The sequence below is a fragment of the Chenopodium quinoa genome, unplaced genomic scaffold (assembly GCF_001683475.1).
Source record: "Chenopodium quinoa cultivar QQ74 unplaced genomic scaffold, ASM168347v1, whole genome shotgun sequence".
Taxonomy (NCBI): domain Eukaryota; kingdom Viridiplantae; phylum Streptophyta; class Magnoliopsida; order Caryophyllales; family Amaranthaceae; genus Chenopodium; species Chenopodium quinoa.
The window spans coordinates 1,562,655-1,587,935 of NW_018743175.1; the positions used below are offsets into that span (position 1 = coordinate 1,562,655).

Below are 25,281 nucleotides of genomic sequence, written 5' to 3' on the forward strand. Positions count from 1 at the left end.
TCAAGTGAATGAAAGGAAATATGTGCTCTTTAAAATAAACATCTTTGCTGATAAAAATCTTTCGTTTCTGCAGATCATACAATCTGTATCCCTTTGTACCAAAAGGATATCCCAATAAAACACTTCTTATACCCCTTTCATTAAACTTATCATGGCTATTATCAGTCCTACTTGCATAACACAAACACCCTATCACTCTCAAGTGATCATAAGTTGGTTTTCTTTTCATCAATCTCTCATAAGGTGTTTCCCAACTTATGACTCTACTTGGAAGCAAATTAATGTGATAAGTTGCTGCCAGTATACATTCCCCCAAAAAGTATTTTGGAAGTCCTGAGTGCAATCTCAAAGCCCTGGCTGTTTCTACTAGAGTACTATGTTTTCGTTCCACCCTTCCATTTTGTCGTGGAACCCCTAGAACACTTTTTTAGTGAATGATTCCTCTCTCTGCAAACATACTGCTACAATCTTCTTGGACAATTCAGTCCCATTATCATTCCTTACCATTTTTACTCTGACATTGAATTGATTCTTGGTATAAGCTAAGAATCTTTCTATCACCCCTTTCATTTGATATTTGTTTGATAAAAGGTGTGTCCAAGTCACCTTACTATAATCATCCAAAATAGTGAGAAAATAAGTAGATCCATTTATATTTTTTATCCTATAAGGTCCCCATAAATCTATGTGTACGAGATCAAAGATATGCTTTGCAATGCTATGACTGATAGGAAAAGGCAATCTATGATGCTTCGAAATGGACAAGTATCACATTAAAAAATTTCAACATTCTTGCGATTACAAAAAATTAAATGTTTCAATTTAGATAATGATACATGCCCTAACCTAGCATGCATCACATCCAAAGTAATCGACTTATTACAAAAAAAAAAAAAAAAAAAAAAAAAAAAAAAAAAAAAAAAAAAAAAAAAAAAAACTTCTTTTTCTGCCATATTTGCTCTAATTACACCATTATTTCCCGCAAAACATCCATTTTGGGGTTCAAATTCACTTCAACTAAACTTATAAAGGCCATTAGCACTTCTTCCATAAGCCACGACATTTTGATTAGTAGGGTCCTGAAAAACACATCCCTTTTTGTCAAAAATAACTCTCAAGTGGTTGTGCTGAATCAGTTTACTTAAAGAAAGTAAGTTATGTTTGAACTGAGGCAAATACAACACATTCACTAATATGATTTTAGGACCCAAGTGACTTCTCCAATTTGAGACACTTTTCTCATAGTCCCATCTTGTAAACATCACATTCAAAGGAGTTTCAAGAGTTTTCAAAACATCAAACTGATTTTTATTTCCAGCCATATGATCAGAAGCACCGAAATCATAAATCCATGAATTACAATAAAAAAATGTCATTAAAAGTGGCTACATTTGAGATTGATATTATATCTGCAAAATTGCTCATTCCATTTGTTTTCCCAGATGTGCTTGCACCTCCCTGCTTGTCCTGGAAAGCTCTAATAACTTCTTGCACAACAGCTGAAATAAGATTACTATCAGGTTTGACGTTTCCATTTTTTCCAGCTTCTCCATCTTGATCAAACGGAGTATCCTGTTGTGCACTCTGTTCAATTCTGCCCACATTTGCAGCCATCTTGTTCACATTCTTTCCTTTTGGCCCTTTGTACCAAGGTGGGTACCCAATCAACTCAAAACATCCTTCCTTTATATGTCCTTTCATTCCACAATAATCACACTTAAGCTCTTGCTTCATTCTCTTCTCCTCCTTGAAACCCTTTTTTCTAAAAGCTTTCATTTTTCTGAAAGATTTCAGAATATTGTTTCCCACCTTGAGTTTGTCTTGAGGCCTAAAAAGCACTCAACTCGGCATTTCCTTGAATTTCTCCTATAATCTCCTTCTGTTTTTCAACTTGCAACACCAAATGAAAAGCTTTGTTGACAGTGGACAGAGGTTCTATACCAATAATGTTCTCCTTAACATTCTGGTAATCTTTCTTGAGACCCATAAGAAAGCTCATGACTCTATCCCTTTCTACAATCTGCAACAACTTCTTGTACATACTATATGTACACTTTCCAAGTATACCGTAAGTGCACTCTGGTATAGGTTCTATATTATAAATCTCATCCCAAAGTTTCTTAAGCTTGCAATAATACTCCCCCACACTCATCTTTTCACCTTGTTCAAGTTTTCCCAGTTCCTTTTTCAACTGGAAAAGGAGTGGTATGTTGCTTTTGGAATACCTCTCAATCAACTCAAACCATAACTCCTTTGCAATTTGAAGAGACTGAGCCCTCTAGCAACATCATCTGTCATGGACCTAAAAATCCAACACCTCACCATATAGTCTGCTCTTTCCCATCTATTGCAATCCTTGTGCCTTGGATTCGGCTTACTGACCTTCCCTTCAATAAACTCATTTTTGTCTTTGCACCCAAAGCCATCTTGACGTATCTACTCCATATCATGAAGTTACTCCCATTAAACAACATAATGGAATTGAGTGATCAGAATTTGCCACAAAGAGTGGATCCTGATAAGCATTATGATGTTCTGAAGTGTCATCTCCAGCCATCTTAGAATAAAGATGAAACCTTTAAGAGAAAAAAAAAACAAAGAAAAAGAAAGAAATCCCAGAGAGCTCTGATAGGTAGAAATCTTTGGGATTTCAAAGAAATTGATTTTCTGATTTTATCAAACAATAAAAATTGAGTCTTTTTGTATTTTTGGTGGTTGGGAATAACACCTCCTCAAACCTTTTTTTTCATTCAAGCCAATTGGCGGCTATGCAATTGCACTCTCTTAAAAAATACAACCTAGGACCAGCATTATATATTATAGGCCTTACAATCCTGAGCATACATCTGTCCTTAAGGAAACAATAAAAAACAAAACTGCTAGAAGATAACACAAGCGAAAAAAACAAAATAACGGCGTTCTGATGTAATTTGCAAATAAGCTGGTTTAGCCTGAAAATTAGGAGCAAATTTCTTCATGGGGGTTCGGGGTAGAGCCTTGCGTGAGTCATGATATAAGTAGGGGTTCCAATTCAAGGGTGCAGTGGGCACGTGAGTCGTGATAGTAGTGGGGATTCGGGGTGGAGCCTTGGGTGGAGGTCCGGTAGGGTAGGGTAAGCTCGGTTAGAATTTTGGGGTGGTGATCAGACGGTGGTTATAGAGGGGTAGGTGGTGGTCATGGACTCATGGTGGGTTGGCCATTGAAGAAGATGGTGAGGTGGGAAGAGAAGGAATAAAAAATTTAATTATTGAAAAAAAAAAATTACCGGATCAATAGGTTTTAGGTAAAAAGGCCTGTTTTGAGTATATGGGGGTTAAAGGTGAGATTGTTTCCAGAATTTGAAAAGGTGGGATTGTTTTGAGCGGAAATGACAAAGGTGGGATTATTAGTTTCGATTTTTCCTAATTAATTTAGAAATGTAAAAATTATATATTTAGAAAAACTACACATTAAGACAAATTAATTAATACTTCTTGCAAATAAATACGGTCATCAACGTCTAATCACAACAAGTGATTAAACCAACTCAAAAATATTAGATTACCCCTTAAAATTTTAAAATTAAACACCTTGTTTCATGTGAAACGACATATATAGCCAAGGGTGATACTCTAAATGACCAACAACTCAACAAGGTCATGGTTATACACTTTTTATTGTATGATGAATTATTAAATTGGATAGCATCCTCTAAAGTTGCCTAAACTTTGTATGAGTTGTGATTAAGCATATTCAAAAGAGCAGAGATAATTAAAGTCAATTGATAATGTTTCCTAATAGATTAGATAATATCTAGCTCGATCTTATAAACATGTATGTACCTATGCATGGAATCATGGTCCTAAATATGGACAAGTCTTACACCATACTACTTAAAATCAATTAATGAGTTTTCCTTTGTCCGACTAACTTCTCAATTGAAAGGATTTAAATATCCCTCTATTATTTTCAACTTCAATCAGTGTGTTGACTTACATATAAGAACTATATGCAAGAAACTTAAAGTTTATGAGTGTGCATCTAATATTGGCAAATTGTGTATTTGTATTGAACAAGTTGATTGTATTTTTGAATTAGGTTTCCCTACTGACATTGGTTTCATTATGGTGTGTAATATATTAAGAAAGTAGTTGAATGTCCTTTTCATCATATACATGTATAAGTTTAAACACAATAGAATTTACAGAGCATAAAGTCAAATTATCAACAATACTTGTTGTTAGCTTCAAAGAGAAATAATTACAATGGTCATTTGTAAATCACTTACAACTTGTAGTGGCATTACTTGCATATACACAACCTTTTGGTTTCATTTTGTTTCACATTCACATTATTAATCATTCCAAAGGGTTTATGGCTTTTACTTAGCTAAGCTCAGTATAAGAGTTTACTATATTTTAAATTTTATCCTATATCTTAATTCATTGGAAGTCATTTTAGAAAAGGTGTAAGTGAATACAAGCATACAACAATAAGGTGGTGTAAATCTCATTCTTTTAGAACCTTTTTTTTTTTTTGAACACTCATTCTTATAGAATTAGAGGATTACTTAATTTTTACTTATTCATGATTAGCCTTTTGTTGTTGTATACTTTGTATTCTATAATCTTACAAACACTAAAGACATAAAATTGGTGTAAATGAACCAAAATATAATTGCAATATTCAGTATTTTCGTTTTCAAAAAGGCATGTACATGAACCAAAATGTTTTGAGATTATGACATGTAAAGTTTACACTTGAGTATTCTTCATAGGGGCCTACGATTATAAAAAATTAAAATTCATAATAATTTTGCAAATATAACATAAACTCCTATAACAGAAAATCGATGTTATGCAAAATTATAAAATCTCAATATTATACTTCGTATATAAGACGAGATTTTTTATCTCAAGTCAAAGATACCACCTTAAACAAAATAAACGACCATGATCTTTGACAAAACTACAGTGTCTCGGTGAACTTCAATGACCTAGGAACGCTCGATAGAGAAGGATGTTTGACCTTTCCAAGCAGCTACGTAATATTACTCCACATTACCTCCCAATTTCACCATAGTACAAAAGTAACAAAACCATTTCTTACACCACATTCTTCCCATGAATAACACGCTCATAAACGACAATCCATATCCCATAAAACAACCACCACCCCTCCCCAAAATTACTCAAAGGGCATAATCGTCACATAAAAAATTTACAATCAGTCCCTTCTTTTATACGTAGAGAAACCAACAACACCACTTTAACATGGTATCACAGCCTCACTAATTTTATCTTGTTTAGGAGTTTTAGGCAAGTTTATCTTGTTTAGGAGTTTTAGGCAAGTTAGGTATTCTATTGTATATTGGTATATATTTGTGATTAATAGAATACAGAAGGCTAAGCCGTTTTCTCCCATATTTCTCCACTTTAACATGGTATCACAGCCTCTCTAATTTTTAGAGAATTTTTCGATCCTTAGTTTGTTTGTTTGAATTATTTCCGCAAATTCATTTGTTTGTGAGATTAGGCTTCAATTTTTCGTTACAACTTTACAAAGATTACATTTTTTTCGGCATTAGGGTTTCTTTTCCCCAATTCTGATCAGTTTTGTGGTGCATTCCTTCGAGTGTACTGCTGGGCGTTTTTATTTGGTTTGTGGGGTGCTGCGATCTGCTTCGTGGTGCTGCTGTGTGGTGTTGTTTGGTGTGTGTGCTGCTGCTGTGTGGTGCGTGTGCTGTGTTGCGTGAGGTAGTGCGGTGTTGTTGTTGTTGTGCGTGCTGCTGTTGTGTGGTGCGTGGGGGTGATGTGTGTGTGTGGTGCTACGGTGTGTGTGCTGCTGTGTGTGCGTGGTGCTTTGTGTTTGTTGGTTTTGGTTTGGTCGTGCTGTGAGGTGCGCTTGTGGTGGTGGTGTGTTGATATTTGTTTTATATTTTTTGGTGAGTTGTGGTTTGGTTAATCGTGGTGTAGTGCGATGACGGGTGATGATGACACACCTCCTAATCCTCCTTCTAAGTACGAGCCGTTCACCGATTACTACTTTCATCCTAGTGAGGGCTCTCAATTGGTGATTTGTCTAGTGTTTCTTACCATTGACAACTATGAAGAGTGGTCGAGGTCAATTCGCAACAATCTTCGGTCCAAGAGCAAGCTCGGGTTCGTGGATGGCTCTATTGTTCAACCCGATCCCAAGCATCCAGATTTTCGTCAGTGGGGTATTGTTAATTCTACTGTTGTTGCTTGGATTTATAATACTCTTGATGTTTCAATTCGTTCTACTGTTATTATTCCTAATGATGCTAAAACTTTATGGGATGATTTGCGTGATCGTTATTCTCTTGGTAACGGTCCTCGTATTTTTGAATTGAAACATGATATTGCTGATTGTAAGCAAAGAGGTCGTTCTGTTGCAGTTTATTATGGTGAATTGAATAAATTGCAGAATTTATTGTCTAGTTATGTGAAATTGCCTACTTGTACTTGTTCCGCTGCGAAACAATATGCTAAGTTGCATGAGAATGAGTTGTTGCATCAGTTTTGTCTTGGTTTGGAACCTAAGAAGTTTGGTTCTGTTGTGTCTACTTTGTTGATGAGTGATCCTTTGCCTTCTATGAATGCTTCTTATGCTAAAGTTGTTGCTGATGAGCGTAAGCAATCTGTGTCTGAGGCACATGAGACCTCTTCCTCTACGACTGTTGGTTTTAATGCAATAGGTACGGCTTCCGGTCAAACTACCGAACGGATTGAGTGTACTTATTGTAAAAGGTCTGGTCATGATAAGGACCATTGTTATCAACTTCATGGCTTCCCGGGTGGGGGGCGTGGAGGTCGTGGTGGTCGTGGTGGTCGAGGAGGTAGTGGTGGTCGGTCATCTGGTAAGGGCAAGGGTGAGTTTGCTGGTGCTGCTGGAAATTCTCGTGGTAATAATGAGCCAATTTCGGATTCTGATCGTGGGAGTGTTCCTACGATTACTGATGCTCAATGGAAGGAACTCATGTCTGCGGTAAAGGGTGCCAAGTCTGGTTCTTCGTCAGATGGCAACAAACTTGGTACGTATAATTCCTTTGATTGGCTCATTGACACTGGCACTTCAAATCATATGTCTGGTAATATTGATCTTTTCACTGATTTACATGACATCTCTTCGCCTGTTGGTTTACCCAATGGGAAGAGCACAACGACAACGAAGGAAGGAAGAGTTATTTTGTCTGATAATTTAACTCTTGATAATGTTTTATATGTTCCTGCTCTTACATGCAACTTGTTATCTGTGTCTCAATTGTTAGAAAAACGATGCTATTTTATTATGTTCACTGACAAGCTATGCATTATTCAGGACCGCAGTTTGAGGAACCTGATTGGAGCGGGGGTCCAATGTGATGGGGTCTATATTTTTCGTCCGGTTCGTGCTCGGATTCTGCAGGCAAACAAAGTGGTTATTTCAGATGCAAGTTTGTTATGGCATAGGCGTCTCGGGCATCCGTCAATGCAAGTTGTGAGCTCTCTTCCGGGAGTTTCTAGTAGTCATAGTACTCATAGTAGTAACTCTGTTTGTTCGTTTAATTGTGACATTTGTTTTATGGGGAAGCAACCCCGAAACTCTTTTCCGTTAAGTATGAATAAAGCATCTGGAATTTTTGATTTAATTCATTGTGATATTTGGGGTCCGAATAAGATTGCCTCTAGTTGTGATGCTCTTTATTTTCTAACCATTGTTGATGATTTTTCTCGTGCTACTTGGGTGTTTTTGATGGTTGGTAAATATCAGGCTTCTCAGTTGGTTCGTGAGTTCTGTGCTATGGCAAAGACTCAATTTGGTAAGAAAGTCAAGGTAGTTCGTTGTGACAATGGCCAAGAATTTCTGAGTCTGGGGTCATTTTTTGCTCAGAAGGGCATTTTACATCAAACGTCGTGTGTCGACACGGCTAAGCAGAATGGTAGAGTTGAGCGTAAACACCGTCACATTTTAAATGTGGCCCGTGCTCTTCGGTTTCAGGCTAAATTGCCCAAGTATATTTGGGGTGAGTGCGTTATGACTGCGGTGCATCTCATTAATCGTACTCCGACTCCAGTCTTGAAAGGTAAGACCCCTCATGAGCTTTTATTTGGTCAGTTGCCTTCTCTTGACAGTTTACGAGTTTTTGGTTGTCTTGCTTATGCTGCGAATCGTCCTCGTGTCAAAGATAAGTTTGATTCGCGATCTCGAAAATGCATTTTTGTTGGTTATCCCCATGGGAAGAAAGGTTGGCGTCTTTATGATTTGGAGACGAATGATTTTTTTGTGAGTCGGGATGTGCAATTTTTCGAAGATAAATTCCCGTTTCTTGAGTCTCTTCCGGATGAGAGGAGAATGTTGTGGGAAAAATATTTTGCACAACCTCTTTTTATGGGATGACGAAGAGGATGATTTACGGGGTGATTTTGTTAACGAAGGGGGTGCGAATCCCGGGATAGCAAGGTTCGCAACCCAGCCGCGGCAACAACCCCCACACCGCGACCAGACCGCGGACAGCTCTGCCCAGCAGAGTTCGCAACCCCACCAGGCAGAAAACTCCGCAACTAGGCCGCGGGGAATAGCTCCCAGCAGCAGCCAGGCTGCGGAGCTCACTGCCTAGCAAGTTACACCCCCTGCTGGCAGTGCTGGTGGGCAGCAGCACCCCTGCACGCATCAGCAGGATGCTGCCCAGCCTGTGCAGGCGGCTTCCAGGCAGCAGGTGGCGCCAGTGAGCTCCGGTCAGTCCGCCGGTGGTGGTCCGGGCTCCGGCGAATTTTTTGGTGGTGTTTCTAATGTTTTCGGTGGTGTTTCTAACGATGTTTCTCGCTCCGGTGTGGTTGATGAGCAAGAATTAGATGGTTCTGCTATTTTTATTAACCCGGAATTTTTGAGGGGGAGTTCGTCGGAAAATTTAGGTCGTGGTCATCGTGAAAAGCGGCCTCCTTCTTGGCATCGGAATTATGTCACTCATACTATCATCACTGAAAATATAGATCCCTCTATGCCAAATATCGACCCTCCTCAATCACATTCCTCAGGTAAACCTTTCCCTATAGCTTGTCATGTTGAATATAATCGTTTTTCTAACAGACACAGGTGTTTTCTGGCGACGATCACTAAGGGAAAGGAACCGTCTTCATTCAAAGAGGCGGTTAAGGACGTCGGTTGGCGTAAGGCTATGCAAGATGAGATTGATGCTCTAGAACGCAATGGCACATGGACCGTTGTGGATCTTCCTCCAGGCAAGAAGGCTATTGGTTGTGGTTGGGTGTACAAAATCAAGTACACAGACCAGTCAAAGGTGGAACGTCTCAAGGCTCGTTTGGTTGTTCGTGGCAACCGTTAGGTTGAAGGTGTTGATTATAATGAGACGTTCGCTCCAGTTGCAAAGATGACTACGGTACGTGTCTTGTTGTCTGTTGCAGTTTCTTTGAATTGGGAGTTACATCAGATGGATGTTCATAATGCCTTTCTTCATGGTGATTTGGAAGAAGAAGTATATATGCAATTGCCTCCAGGGTACGGTACTTCGACACCTGGCAAAGTTTGCAGGTTGGATAAATCTTTATACGGCTTGAAACAAGCCCCGAGACAGTGGTTTGCAAAACTGTCAAGTGCTCTGCGAGGTTTTGGGTTTAAAAACTCATATGCTGATTACTCCCTATTTAGCTATGTACAGGGCAGTGTCTCTTTGCATGTTCTTGTTTATGTCGATGATTTGATAATTGCAGGCAACTCTCATGATGCCATCGTTCATTTTAAAGCCTATTTGAGCAAATGCTTCTATATGAAGGATTTGGGTTTGCTTAAGTATTTCCTAGGCATTGAGGTTGCTCGGAGTCCCGAGGGCATCTTTCTTTCACAACGAAAGTATGCTCTTGATATTTTGACTGAGGCAGGAATGTTGGGTTGTAAACCCATTGATACTCCGATGGAGCAGAATCATCGTCTTGCACTTGCCTCCGGTGAGCCGTTTGTTCATCCGGAGCAGTATCGTCGTTTGGTTTACTTGTCGGTCACTCGACCGGAGTTGAGTTATTCAGTGCATGTTTTGGCACAGTTTTTGAGTGTTCCTCAGGTTTCTCATTGGGATGCGGCCATTCGTGTCTTGCGCTATCTTAAGGGTAGTCCGGGACAAGGTATTTTGTTGCGACCTACGAAGGATTTGCAATTGACAGCTTTTTGAGATAGTGATTGGGCGGCATGCCCCTTGAGTCGGCGTTCTTTGTCAGGTTATTTTGTTTTCCTAGGTCGCTCCCCTGTTTCTTGGAAGACTAAGAAACAGCCTACTGTAGCCACATCCTTTTCTGAAGCTGAATACAGGTCTATGGCTTTTACTTCTCGTGAATTAAAATGGTTGAAAATGTTGTTGTTTGTTCTTGGTATTAAGCATTCAAAGCCTATGTAGTTGTTTTGTGATAATCAGTCGGCTTTGCATATCGCTAAGAATCCAGTGTTTCATGAACGTACGAAACATATAGAGGTAGACTGTCATTTTGTTCGTGATGAGTTGATCAACGGTAATATTTCTACCTCATATGTTTCGACAGGTAATCAGTTGGCAGATATTCTCACCAAGGCTCTTGGACGGCAACAGTTTGGTTTTCTCTTACGCAAGTTGGGCATTCGTGATTTACATGCTCCAACTTGAGGGGGAGTATTAGAGTTTGGTTTTTCATATATGTTAAATATTGTATATTTGAAAAATTTATCTTGTTTAGGAGTTTTAGGCAAGTTAGATATTCTATTGTATATTGGTATATATTTGTGATTAATAGAATACAGAAGGCTAAGCGTTTTCTCCCATATTTCTCCACTTTAACAACTCTCCTCTTTCACCTCCTCCGCCGCCATCTTCGTCGGACGCCGAACCAACCAACTCTAAAGGATCTCGATCATCTCGCAACCGCCGCAACAACCACCACCATCCTCCACCTACACCGCCACCATCAACCCCTGCGCAAGATGATGAAGAGGAAAGAGATTGTGGGAAGAAACCAGAAGTTGCAGAAGAAGGTGTTGGTGTTGCTGTAAATGAAGGTGAAGGAGATGGTGAGAAAGGGTGGAATCTACGGCCGAGAAGAGCTGCCGCCATGAAAGGGGCTTCTGCTACTAATTCTACTCCAACGAATACTAATTCTGGTGCTGCTACTACTGTGGGAGAAAGTGGAGGTGATAATTTGCTGAAATCGATAAGGTTGCGAGGGTTGGAGACGCAAGGAAATGGCGGAGTTAACGGCGCAGGAGGAAGTGAGAGAAGAGGGATTAAGAGGTTTTGGATCTCTTTATCGAATAAAGAGATTGAAGAAGATATTTACTCTATGACTGGTTCTAAGCCTTCTCGTCGCCCTAAAAATGTTCAGAAGCAATTGGATGTAAGTTTTAATTTCTGGGTTTTATTCATTTTTGGATGATGTTGTGTTGTTTTTGCTGATTTTTGAGTTGATGATTTATTGGGTGTTTTTGTAGAATGTATTTCCAGGGTTATGGATGGTTGGGTTTTCGCCTGAATATTATCGTTGTCTTGATGTGCCGCCAAAGGTGTGTTTTTAATTCATGGTTTCTTTGATTTTTCTGGGTTTGTGTTATTTTTGGTTGATTGTTGAATTGGGTTGTTTTCTGCAGAGGTAGATATGAACATATTGCAAAGTATTTTTGCTTAATTTCTGGTTGGTTTGGGTAGAAGGTAAAGTGTTTGTTTCTGGATTTTTTGAGCATTGATTTTGAGTTGTGTCAAATGTTGTAAACTGTGACGTTGTTGAGGGTTTGGATGTTAAGATCGTTCTGCTGTTTGAATTTTGCAGGTGCATAGGATGGGGATGATTAAAGGGGGAGTGTGAATTTTTTGAAAGCTTACCGATTGCTGTGTTCGGGCCTCGATTTGGAGGTACAGTTCTCTGTAAAGAGGGGTGATTTGGGACGTCTGGATATATAGAAGAATGATGCCCATTGACTTTTTTGCTTTATATCTTTTGGTATACATAGTAGATTAGAACTAGAGCTAGAGCAATGGCAAGGGTAAGTTAGTTTTATTTTAGATTAATTTCATGATGATTTGGGTAGTTGCGGTATGTATAACAAGGATCTTTGATGTTATGATGAAATGGTGTTGATTATAGCCTGTGAGCTTCATATAGTTGCAGCAGTTTTCGGTGACTGTTTAAAGGTTTTGGGAAAAGGTGGTTTATTTACTATGGATTATGATGTGTGACGGGCTTCCTGAGTTTGTTCGGGAACAGATTCGCATTCGTGTTCTTTATTTCGAAACCCTAAATCACAAAATTGAAAATCTTATCTGTGTTTTCCAAGCTTATTGTTTATGTGAAGAACTATTCCATCATTCTTCTCTGGCAAAGGGAATATCAGTCGAGGTCCAAATTTCATGTGCTTCTTGCATGTTTCATTCTCTCTCGTTTTTGTTGTTGTTGTTGTTATTTTTTTTTACCTGTTATGTTCTCTTGCTTGTCATTGGTAGCAAAATGATGACTAAATACAATTTTGATACAGCTTTCATTTTTTAGTTTTAGAGAGATGGTGTTAGACTTCATGAATAGATGACATTGCTGTTACATGGCATGGACAAAGGACTGTGATGGAATGTTGAGGAATAACTAATGTTGGGTTTCAATTACTCATTCCTCCAAGGAAACAATCCCACTTCACAATGCCTTGTGATTCTACTAACCCTTCTATCCTATGTAAAAATGGTAACTAGTTATTTATAAGTAGAAAACATAGATTGTTTGGAAGTCTTTGATCCTTTTTCTCTGGCCATACAATGCATATCTTCCGAGGATTCCCCTTTGTTTCCATATTCAAATCTTGCTTACATTTTCCTGAATATTTGAGTGGGTTTATGATACATATTGTGTCTTTTCGGTGCAGTTTTTTCCTGTGTCTAACTATTTCATTTATATCTCCTTTCTCTTGTCCATAATTCTTTATCATTCTCTATATTAAATTGTTAACTTCTGTATTTTGGTCCTCTTTCTGTTTATCTATCAGCTTTGGCGTTTTTTTTTTTTGTCCTAGTTCTTTGTATCAATCTGATCTATGCTGGCTAGAGGTTACATTTTATGCTTAATGGCTGCTGTATTGTCTCAGATTAGAAATACTCCATCTGTCCTTTTATTAAAGACTTGTATTCCTTTTTTGGCAAATCAAAATTAAAGACCTATTTCTATTTTAAGGTTATACTATTTGAGAATATTCTCCACTTTTTGATAAGTTGTCATCACTTTTTTGTATTAATAATGAATTTTTGCATCAATTTCTAACACTTTATCTCAATCTCTTCAATTATTCCTAACCACTTTTTTTTTTCCTCTCTCTCTCATCCCACATGCACTTATATACTTCCACCAATTTTCTTAATTTCCGTGAAAAAACCCAAATAAATCTTTAATAAAGTGACGGAGGGAGTACTTGTCTAAGTTTATGTCTTATTGGTATTTAGTCCTGATTATACGCACACTTTCTTGCATTTATTTGTAAGATGATGCGCAAGGGTCAGATTGTTATATTAGAGTCGCAGAAAAGTGGTTACTTCTTACACAGAAATGTGGAGATGTGAAGAATATTCATGATTGAGTCGAATTTTCCTCATTTACTGCTATGATAGTCGTCATCTTTTAGGTTTATTGGATAGTCAGATTCTATTAAAGGTAAGTTAGATGAAATTAGAATATAGTTCTGACTTTGAAATAGCTCACATGAATATTCTACATTCTTTCTTTTTAGGATCAATCATATGCCATGTTTGTTACAGATTCTTCATATTTAAATTGTGCTTGGACTTGTTCCTCCCCTTCTTCATAGGTAAAGTGTGCTTGGACTTGTTCCTCCCCCTCCCTTTCTTTGTTGTGTTTGGAGTGTGGACTAGTGAATGGTTGGTATACCGTCATTATTGGCTGGTCATGTGGAAGTTTATATGTTGTTCTGGTGGAAATGTGGAAATTGTTTGATACCTACAATTGTAGAACTCTGAAAGGGGGTTGTGTAATATGTGGTCTGGCTCAAGTAAATACTCCTAATATTATATCTGGAGTTTACATTTTCAACAGGGCAGGTTTTCCAAATCGCATACTCGTAGAGTCGTATACACTCAGGCATTTTGCTTGTGTTGAGAGCGTTTATAGCATGCGCGATACTGGATATATTGTATCTTCCTTGATTTACTCTCGCCTCTCGGGTGGATAATCAGTTCTGCTTAAATTGTTTGACCAACAGGGCTGTCATGTGTTGTACTTTGCTGACTCGCTTTTGTTAAAATGTTTACAGATATGGGTTAGTATTGTTCAACCAAATTGACTTGAGCCGTATATTTTGTATTCGTAGATCGGTAGATGTGTGTTTTATGTTGCGTTTGGTGGAAGATATAGATTGCATTTAGGAGTATCACGTGATATGACCTTATTTTAGGTAACTCAGATGCTTTCACGTGCTGTTTCTTTATGGTGTGGACTGTGGAGTATCACCGATTCCTGCGAATATACGAAGTATCTGACTTCCTGCGAATATACAACCAAGTATCTGACTTCCTGCGAATATACAACAAAGTAAAACTTGATCTAGTGGAAAATATTGTACCTTCTAACCTTTGAGGTTAGGGGTTCAATCCCCAGTAGAGACCCTTTGAGGGTGGAGATCCCTTACCCTTACCCTTCCCCCCTCTCTGATCGCAAATACCGAATCGTAAAAACATTGAGGGTTGATATTCGGTACTTCGTAGTTCAAATAAATTCAGATGAAGGAAAATAAGCTCTGATAAGGAGTACCCAAGTTTAAATTACAACAATAATACCCGTCAAAAAAAAAAAAAAGTTACAACTAAAATAAATTTTAATAAGTTTAGTTGAGTTAAGATCAAATAAGTTCAGATAAGTAAAAATCAAATGAATAGAACACACCCTTAATTTATTTAATTCTTTAATAGGGGTATATTTGGTTAATATGGGACTTCATTACTGAGTATCAGAGAGCATAAAATGTACTAATCTTCAGTGGTGGATCTTGGCTGAAAACATTAGAAGGGCCGAGATTTAAATATTTAACCTCTTGCTCAAAACTAATCAATATGCCCCAATAATTTATAAGTAATATACGAGTAGGTTATTTTAGTTCATCAGCTAATTAATTACAATAATTTATGGGGGGACCGGACCCCAAATAGCCCCGGTGAAAGGTTCCCTATGCTAATATCTTCCTCGTATAAAAGTTTGAAAAACAGGCAGGAGTTCGCTTAGTGCATTGTTGCAAACAAATCAGAGTAGAATGATAATATTCATATTCAATAGCAAGCAAACATAATTATCTTTTAATTTCTTTATTTGCTATTGATATTCTTTCTACTTTGATTACCTAATATGTTAGCCATTTAGCTTTGAAATTGGATCGAACTTGAGCACGAATCTCATCCTGCAATCGGATAGCTTTAGATCTTTGGTTGCTTACATCTGTAATGTGTTTGTTCCTTTATGATTCACATGGTTATGAGTAATCATTGCACTAGTAATCTTAATTGAAGTTGTTAGTGGATAATACAATACATAAAATTATAAGGATAAGGAAACGATCACTCCCAAGTGTTGTTGGTAGGATTTGGTTTGAATTCTGTCAATCAATCTTGGACCATCACTTCATCCAATTGGAGAAGCTAAATGTGGTGTACACGGGATACCCCATCCACCATTGTGGATTTATTAGGACAAAGCATCATTAACAATCAACTACTAAATTTTAATTACATAGAATACATACTCAATATATTTATATTAATGCCACAGGAGTATTAATCATAAGTTCGTGCTTATTTATGAACCTTTTTTTTTTTTACACTCCGTATTAAAGTAGTAGACTAGTCACGTATGAGGATTTGTGCAAATAGTAACATTGAAATTATCTCGTAGATTACATTGCCTTTTTTTCGGGTTGAACTATTGGCCGCCTCAAGTTTGGGGGCCCAATTTATTGCCGAATGTGGGCTTTAAATGTGAACAGTAGGCCCATGAAATTCAAAAACATAGCCCAGTCAAAATAAAACTATCCACTACACTTAGCTGAAATCCTCACTTTTGCTTTCAGCTCAGCTCATGTCTCTCACTCTTACTTCTTCCCTCACATTTCCTTGCTTGTCTCAATGTATACTTTCAATAATGTACAGTATTTGTTTCAAAAAAAAAAATAAAAAAATGTTCAGTATGATTTTTACGGCATACAATTTTAACATACTAATGATCAAAGTTTTGTATTACAAGTAATAAAATGTTTATTGACTTTATATCTCCTCTCTTATCATGATCAAGCCACAATCAACATTTTTTAAATCATTTTATCGAGGGAAAATTATACTTCTTTACTTGATATACTCCAATAGTACAAAATTCTATGTAGTTCTTAAACGTGACAAAAGAATTTACATGTAAATTGTTTCACACAATTAAACTTACTTTAGATTTTATGTCACGATCATATAACATCTTGATTCATCTTTCCCTAAGAACATCAATATGTGGTAATAATAATAACAATAAATCATTTTCAGTATAATTGGAATTCTTATCAGAAGGGAGGAAAAAAAAAAAAAAAAAAACTATTGGGTTTACGCAAAACTTCACAATCATGGATGAAACTTGCCCTTGCCACTCATTTGATAGCAACACAACTATAAATATTATGTATTCGGACATAATAATTGGTTCAAATTAAAGTTGAAATGAAATATTAGGTCCACAAAATTATCTATATTAAATATTATACATAACATTCAAACACTAGATTAAGACCGAAAGTTACTATCACAGCATTTATTGCCAATCAAATAATGTACAATTCATGTAAAATAAACCAAGACACAACAAGTAAGATACAAAAAAGGACTTCATCACGATGGCAAGCAACTCAAAAATGTTGAGATAATATTAAAAGAGATTCAAACTTGAAGACTGACTGACTATAAATAGTGTTAGATGCAGAAACAAAATATTTCTAAGACTACTTTTACTAATTTTGGTAGAACAAATTCAACTTTTACATGTAATGTTTTCTTAAATGAGCCTTTAATTAAGTTTAACATTTTGTTTGTTTGTTTAGTCTTGATCCTCTTCGTCTATCCATTTCTAAGTACTTCATTCATCTTTTAAAGTTTTTTAATTTTTTAATTTTATTTTTTTAATTTATTTTTTAAATTTTGACAACAATTCTATTAGGTATATGAATAATCAAAATATTCTTTCAAAAGAAATAAAAAAAATTAATCAAAATAGAAAAACTTTTAGAACCAGATAGAGTAACATTTAACTTCATACGAAGTACAAATTAAACACCATTCACATTTAAAGTGGGGTTGTAATTCTTTTGGCCCCTCTTTTTGGGGTTGGGGAGGGGGTGAAGGGATAATAGCCATAGAAAAATTTGAAATGAATAAAATTAAAGCAAACAGCTCTTGTTGAAAGCTCATTTTCATATCTTTATTTCTCTTCAATAACTTCATAAATGTGTTCATTAATCTTATACGAGTAGGTTATAATATACCAATTACATGTTTAGTTATAAATGGAAAAAATATGACCAAAGGACACCCAAAAAATCAAGCAAATTATATAAATAGCTAATGTCCTACCTTTTTAAGCAAAAATAAAGGCATAGATTTAAAGATCAAGTTGCATTGAGAGGCATAGACAATAAGATTAGATATTGCGTGTTAAAAACCTCTTTGCATGAATATATTCTTAGAATGCTCAATATATGTATGTATTCTTATGCTGATTTGTGTAACACTTTCGACTTGATTGAATTTTGTATCGTAATCAAGAATATCACCAATGTTCATGTACTTTTTCTTCCCAATGGATTCAAATTGGTTGTATGAGCGCGAGCACATTCCACATAGAATAACGATCTATCAAATTGTCTCTCATTCAGATCAATATATATATATATGGAGTGACTCGTAATAGAAGATCCCTTAACGTGTACATCTCTTTATTTATATTCCTTCCCTAAAGAGCTCTATGTTTCCATTAAAGTAGTTACTTTAGGAATAGGATACCATATGATATATTGAAGAACCTTGTTTAGTTTGTCACAATCTTGGTCCCCATTATCCTTGAAACTAAATACAAATGTAAATATAAATACTTGTATTAAAAAAAAAAAAAGGTGGTATAAAATGGGCTACTAATAATAGATGAGTGAAATGGGGGGGAATAACTTTTGGGCCGCCTGAGATGAGATCATATGGGATGTAGTAATGTTGCGTAATGGATGAAAAAGGACCACATTAGTGGCACTATCATAACCTCAGTTTGTCTAATTGGGCCATATACATCTCATATAATTGTGGTCCATTTGTCAATTTAGTTATCATTTGAGCATTGTCTTAAAGAGGGAATATGGTTAGAAGGGTTTTTTTGCCTTTTGGGATAATCATTTTTGGCTGGCACTCTGCTTGCAATTTGTCCCCACTTGCGTGGTGGAGTCTTGTTTCTCTCTCCGTTTGTCCCAAGAGCTACTACACTAGTTTTAACCATAGGTTTACGTAAATCGGGTAGAATTTTCAAATCGACCTGTAATAATTTATCGTGAGGACAGAGATTAGAATGATCTTTCGATATTTTATTTGGATTTTTGGATGTTTCAAGCTAGTGCGGGTCTTCAAGGACTTGCTATAAAAGTTGGCAAACCAAACGTGACATTCATGTTAATTGAAGTTCATGGGTTTTTTTTGTTAGGTCAATTTTCATCTACTTATTGAAAATTTTACGTATTAGATTTTTTTGATGCAGGCAACTAACTATTATTAGCATCTACAATTTTCAGTTGGATGTAGCCATGTAGGTAAATGTTTACTGTAATTTTTTAAATTTTACTAAAAAGGGTACATAATCAAACTACAAATCACAAAAAATAAAAATAAAATAATTCAAAGTATCGCAGTAGGTGTACGAAAAATAAAGTACTCCATCCATTTTTAAATACTTGCTCTATTTCTTCACACGCAGAGTTTTAAGAGAAATTGGAGAAAAGTAATAAAATATTAAGGTAGTGGGTAAGTAGAAGAATAAAAGCTCTCCAAATAAAAAAATTGAGCAAGTATTCAAAAACGGTCGAAAAGTGAATAAGAACGGAGGGAATATATAGAACTTTTTAGTAAACATACTAAATTTTAATTGTACTTGATTTATATGTATACCTAATTAGAAAAATATCATTTGAAATCCCATTATATTCGTTTCAAAATCTCTTAACAAATAACTTTTTTAAAAAAAAATGATGTAATTTCAAATTATACGAGTAGTATAGTATGTGTATTAAAGACATTTAAAAACAAATGTAAATAGCAAAGAAATGTTACAAGGAGTACAAGATATCTGGAAAAAATAAATAAATAAATAAATAAATGGATTGAGGCTATTTAAAAAGGGGACGATTGGAAACCCATTGAATCATAACTCCTAAATAAGAATATTCCAATCGAAGTTATGGATATGGATGTTTTAGCTGAGAAAAGGTGACATTCTTAGTTAATGATGACATGTTAGGCTACAACGTAGACATTTCACACTTTGAAAACCTATTTTAAAGTGAGGTCTGCTTTGAGTTGCCGGTGGCAATTGTCCAATTACAAGAAAGCATTATACCAATCATTCATTTAATTAATTTTCTCATTTTTTTAAGCTTTACTCTCAATCAATCAATTATCAATAAAAACACAGTCATATTTAAATATTTAATCATCGAAATTATTTAAATTCAAGTATTTTACAAAGAAAAAACTAACATTTCTAATTGGAAGGGGGCTAAATCCGTATTAAAGTTAGCCATACATACCTATACCCTTTCACCAAAGAGACGGGACATGAAAATGACAAAATCACCAACTTATGCTGAATACACACCCTATAATACTTGGTGTAAAACAACAATTTAGGTGGAAAACTTTATAAAACATTCTATTGATCTTTAGCAATTACTCCGTAAATATTTATTACTCCACATATCTAAATCTACTCCGTATTAAAGAAGACCATAAAGAACAAGTATTTCAAATAATATATTTTGGTATAACAATACAAGTCATAAGTTGATTGGAAATTTACACAAATGAAGACACAACCAATTCAGAGTATGAATTGATTTTGATGTGCTCACCATGCAACTAATTAATCTTCTTTTCCAATTGTATTGGGGATAATCAACCCTAGCTACTACTCATAATAATGAAATTTGCCTTCTCACCCATCATTTTGCCCATTTTGTTGATTTGGTGGTGATTAACTAAATTAGTACTCTATATACAAAAATTGATTGGTCTCGAAAGGGGAGTGGCAGTTGAGAATACTAAAGAGTGGCGTTTAATTATCCAACTAATCTCTTTCTATACAAGAATTTGTTTTATACCATCATTAAACATGCTTTTTGTACAATTAAATTTTTATCCCTACTAAGTAAATTGAACTACTCCACATAAAGGAATTAATGAGAGGTATTTTTTATCTCAATTTTTATGTAAGATTATTTTGTTTTGACTAGGATTGACGAAGATCTACTTGTATAAAATATAGAGTATAATTTTTTGAAAAAAAAAATATAGTCGTAACTTTTGTAAATAAAGAGTGATTGTGAAATTACTAAATGAAGTAGAAGGGTGTTTGTGTAATTTCACCTTGAGGAATGCGTTGATTTTGCAGACAAGTGAACAAATTAGCAAAAAATTGCTTCCTAAACACAATTTGCTGCTATTTTTCCTTGACAAACTTGAAAAGTTAACGTGATCCTCCAATGATCAAATTTTTTCACTTTTCCATTCCAAATTCAAATATGTCCCATGTAAAAATTTGACTAAGTATGTTATAGTTTGAATGAAAATATTTAACATCACAATAACAGTGTGACAACTAAATCCAAACGGGGTTAGGTAGCTTTGATACACTGTCACACATTACTTATTTTGATGCTTAAAAACATAGAGTAATTTCGTTCTTAATTTGCAAATAGCTTTAATTTGAATAAGAAATTCTCAAATTCACGCTATACTCATTTATAGTAGCAATAATTAAGACCCCGATTAATAATCACAAGTTAAGGAGTAAATGATTGGGTTATGCACGAGAAAATGCAGGGAAAGAAGAGTCAAAAACAAGATTGCCATAAATATGGGAGAATTGTAAGCTAATGATCCAACTATATAATAATATAATTAAATTTAATTAATTAGATAGATAATTTACAACTAAACATACTTCTCTACTTCTCATACCTTTCTCCTGAATCTAGGGAGCCAAATCAGCACTATTTTTTGTAATTAAACAAAAAAAAAAGAAAAAAAAAGCTAAACAACATTCACTAAAAGAGGATGATTTTTTTTTTTTGTTGGTTTGATCTAATTTTGATTGATGGGTCAATAAAAACCAAAACATATTAAAGACCACATCAAAATCATCATATTAATCCTAACAAATCAAAATATTACATGACTAATTTTTATATCATCACATAACATCTCTCCTTTTCTTTTTTCTCATCCTCCAGATCTCATGACCAAAACCTGTCAAATGACGGAAACACCCTTGATCACGACCGAGGTCGAAGCGCCTCGAAGGATCGGATCGGGACAGGGGAAGCAACCGCCCACGGGTTAACAGGCATGGGCCGATGGTGGGCCGTGTGATTGGGCCGTGAATCAGGGATAGTAGTAGAAGGTTGTTGTTGTGGCTGAGTAGCAGGCGATGATGAGGTGGCGGAAGGTGGGACCGCCACACGCTCACATGAAGGGCACATGGTGAGGGTAGTTGGTGGGTTCATTTGCATGTAAAATTGTGGGGACAATTTTAACGCTCTTAGTTCTTGCACTTCCTTTTGCAGCCTCCTGTTTTCTTCTGTTAGCTGCTCACAACACCGCTTCAAGAACTCGCAATCTACTTCCGTTTGCTTCAACTTTGTCCTGTAAAATCGAAGGTTGATAAAACCGTTAATACCATTACTAGCAAGGGCTAAGACCAGGATAGATTAATTTAAAATGTCAGAAACGGCACTGGATATCTACCTTGCTCGACGGTTCTGGAACCAGACCTCGACTTGGCGTGGCCTTAGGCCGAGACGTTTTGCCAGAGCCAGCTTTTGCTTCTGTAGAGAAAGCTAAAACCATGTGAGTGAAAAGACTAGAATACCCTTATTATATAAAAATAATTCAAAGAAGATGTATATCAAATACGTACGGGGTTGAGGGTGTTGTGTTCTTTGAAGCTTTCTTCAAGGATAGCGGATTGATCTTTGGTTAACCGGAGTTTCTTTCTAGAATTTTCACCGCCATCTTCGTCGTCGCTAAATCCGCGAGACGAAGCTCTTTCGACCTCGATATCGTCACCTGCGCCGGCGGTTGTCATGGAGTCTCTCTCGCCGGAGCTTCGTTTACCGCTTACGGTTGAAACGGTGCTGTTTGGGGATGATACTCCGGCGTCTTCCTCGTCACCGCCGGCGGGTCTGTTTACGTCGATTCCCCGGAGAAATGACCGGCTTGAGTCTGAGTTCCGATCTGAAAAAACCGAAAATGAACCGGATTAATATCCAAAAAAAATTAAAAATGAAAATAGTTTAAGAGAAAGTAGATCTGAACTAACCGGAAGAAGGAGGGAAGGAGTCGGTGCTACGGTTCCATGGAAGCTTCTGGAGAAGAGGAGACGGTGAAGCGGTGGAAGAAGCTAAGGAAGGCATCATCATGAGATTAAGCTGAAGCGGGGAGGCGTTAGACGACGTCGTTTGAGGTTGAGGTTGAGGTTGATGATGATGAAAATTACGATTATTATTGTTATTATTCATGAAAAACCCAATATTATTATGATTTTGATTATGAGGATGGTTGTTGTTGTTTCCACAGTTACTAGTAGTAGTATTGTTGGAGTTGTTAGGATTAGAGGATCCTAAACACAAGCTTAAACCCAAATCTTCTTTACCAGCTACCATCATGTTGATGTTGTTGTAGTATGAGAATGAATAATAACAAACCCAGAAAGTTGAAGATTGTAGAGAGAGAAAATAAGGTAGTGAGAGGAGAGAGAAAGGGTAAGGAAAAGGGGAAGATGGGGAGGTAGGGAGAAGAAGAGGAAAGGGAGATTATATAGAAAGAGGTGGAGAGGGAAGGAGGGATGTAAGTGTAACATCATGACATGTTGTCAGTGTGGAGAGAGAAAGTATAAGAGAGAAAAAAATTTAATGAGAGGGGAGGCACTAGTCGTCGTTTCTCTCTCCTCTTTTTTCTCAATCATTTTTTTTTATTTTATTTTTTAATTAATTAATTTAACTTTTTTTTAAAATACAGTAATTAACTGTTGGGGACTTGGGGGTTGTTATTGGGTAGTAAAATCTGGGAATTTACTGTATCAAAAGAGGGTGTCTTGTTTGTGTCTTGGACTACTCACTTGCCTTTATTAGGACTATTTTCTCAACCTGTACAATATTTTCCTAAGGATTTTGTAGGACATATCATTCAATTTACAATTATTTTTTTTCTGAATTTTTTTTCAAGGTAAAAGAACATAACTGTATCAATGTTTTGTGTGTGACTGGCCACATTATGTGGCCGTTTGTAAAAAAACAAAATAATCATTATAACAAAGATTGAGCAATCCCTACAACACTGACCACATAACCCATATAACAGTAATAACACTGACAACTTACCACCAAAAGTTATTCCCATGATAGGTGGCTATAAAGCGTGGTCAGCCACATATAAGAATGTGTGATAATTTAATGGGCCGCTATAATCAAACTTCATAATCTTTACGATTTTAATAGTCCATGTAGATTATTTGATCTAATATGAACATATTTTCGAATTAGTGATAACTTGCTATTTTATGCGGTTTTAGGGCGTATTTGAACCTAGTTTACCTGAACAAATTTGTGTTTTGGTTCACTTTTACCCTATTATTATGCAATTTTTGTGATCCTATGCTTCACGGGTTGTTAGTGTTTTTGTTGAGATTTTAGGTCCAAAGACGACCAAATGAAGCCCATGGTTACCAAACCGAGGTTAGAAGCAAGGAAATGATGGAAAGAATCCAAGTACAAGAGCATCGTAGAAGAAAACACGAAGAAAAGGGCCCAGAAGACCCTGCACGGCCATGCAAGATGTTGCACGTCCGTGCAGGAGTGCAGACCTGAACCCATCTTTCTGCCAAGGCCTGCACGGACGTGCCAAATATTGCACGTCCGTGCAGATGATGCAGCACGGACGTGCTTCCGTGATTATGAGGCAACACGGACGTGCCAAATATTGCACGTCCGTGCAGATGATGCAGCACGGACGTGCCAAAGGTGCACGCCCGTGCTGCAGCAGGTCGTCTTAAACTGAGTTTCTGCCTTAGTCTGCACGGACGTGCCAACTTCAGCACGTCCGTGCAGACCTACAGTTTACCCGTTTCTTGTTTTCACCGTCCTCTTATTTTAGGGGGTAGTATAAATAGCCCCTTTGGACCATTTTAGAGGGGTTCCCAATTTTTTCAGATTTTCATACTCCTCTTAGTTTGAAACACAAAAATCCTCAAATTAGCATAGATTTTAGTTCTTGTTTTGAAGGTTTTCAATCCAATCATTATAGAAGACAAGTTCCACCATTGTTAGTCAATTATTGAAGCTTCTAGTAATTTTTCTTACTCTTTCTTTCTCTCTTCTATCTTTAATTCTTGCTTTTTATTAATTGTTTGGTTGTTCTTTGCATGTTTAATTGTTAGATTCTACTTAATTCTTAGTTTTAATTTGTTCATGAATTCCTTGAAATCTTTAATTGCTTTAACTTCCATGGATTGTGAGTAGTCTAATTTCTAGGGTTTGGGTGAACCCTCAATGTAATCACCAACACTTGTTGCATGTACTAATTTGTTAATTGTGGGGTGTTAATTAGTTGAGTTTAAGAGGTTTCATTGTTAATTCTTGTAATTGGCCATTGCTTGAATTATTTATCTAGCTTCCTCAACGAAGGATCGAGAGATGAACTTGAGGAAGCTCCCTTATGCTTGATTGACTTGATTTGCCATGAGAATAGGAATTTCTAGTCAAGGGAATTTGCATGTTATCGTGAGGATGTTTTAACACTTGTTTCTTGCCCATAATCACGAGAGTAGGTTATGGTTTTGATGTCAAGTAATCCCTCTAGCTTGAGAGAGTAGTTGGGTGCATTTGATAACTTCCCCTAATTTATCCCCTAAATCACCATTTCTATGCATGCTACTTGTGGTCCGTGATGAAGTTGAGTGGTGTAACCCATGCCCTAGGCCTTCTTAATATTGTTAATCACCTCTT

General features: G+C 36.4%; 2 protein-coding genes across 3 annotated transcripts; one reads left to right on the forward strand and one right to left on the reverse strand.

The window, feature by feature from the left end:
• Nucleotides 1-10,753: 10,753 nt before the first annotated feature.
• On the forward strand, nucleotides 10,754-12,334 carry LOC110732373. The gene is made up of 4 exons (XM_021912306.1): nucleotides 10,754-11,354; nucleotides 11,449-11,520; nucleotides 11,605-11,665; nucleotides 11,784-12,334. The coding sequence occupies exons 1-3, from the start codon at nucleotides 11,073-11,075 to the stop codon at nucleotides 11,608-11,610; spliced, it is 360 nt and encodes a 119-aa protein (XP_021767998.1). The 5' UTR covers nucleotides 10,754-11,072; the 3' UTR covers nucleotides 11,611-11,665; nucleotides 11,784-12,334.
• Nucleotides 12,335-21,146: 8,812 nt separating this feature from the next.
• On the reverse strand, nucleotides 21,147-23,083 carry LOC110732374 (homeobox-leucine zipper protein HAT4-like). Of its 2 annotated transcripts, none has more exons than XM_021912307.1 (4): nucleotides 22,599-23,083; nucleotides 22,197-22,513; nucleotides 22,025-22,116; nucleotides 21,147-21,922 (listed from the first exon to the last, which is right to left on the reverse strand). In XM_021912307.1, the coding sequence occupies exons 1-4, from the start codon at nucleotides 22,942-22,944 to the stop codon at nucleotides 21,553-21,555; spliced, it is 1,125 nt and encodes a 374-aa protein (XP_021767999.1). In that variant the 5' UTR covers nucleotides 22,945-23,083; the 3' UTR covers nucleotides 21,147-21,552. The 2 variants fall into 2 exon arrangements, with proteins under 2 accessions (XP_021767999.1, XP_021768000.1); XM_021912308.1 differs by having other exon boundaries at nucleotides 21,164-21,922; nucleotides 22,025-22,104; nucleotides 22,599-23,082.
• Between the last annotated feature and the right edge of the window lie 2,198 nt (nucleotides 23,084-25,281).

Bases quoted from the DNA above. Each gene is read 5' to 3' on its own strand.
- LOC110732374 (XM_021912307.1), bottom strand. From the start codon at position 22,944: ATGATGGTAGCTGGTAAAGAAGATTTGGGTTTAAGCTTGTGTTTAGGA. The intron at 22,514-22,598 runs GTTAGTTCAGAT...CGGTTTTTTCAG, and splicing joins CTCCTTCCCTCCTTCTTCCG to ATCGGAACTCAGACTCAAGC. The intron at 22,117-22,196 runs GTACGTATTTGA...ACATGGTTTTAG, and splicing joins AACACAACACCCTCAACCCC to CTTTCTCTACAGAAGCAAAA.
- LOC110732373 (XM_021912306.1), top strand. From the start codon at position 11,073: ATGAAAGGGGCTTCTGCTACTAATTCTACTCCAACGAATACTAATTCT. The intron at 11,355-11,448 runs GTAAGTTTTAAT...GTGTTTTTGTAG, and splicing joins ATGTTCAGAAGCAATTGGAT to AATGTATTTCCAGGGTTATG.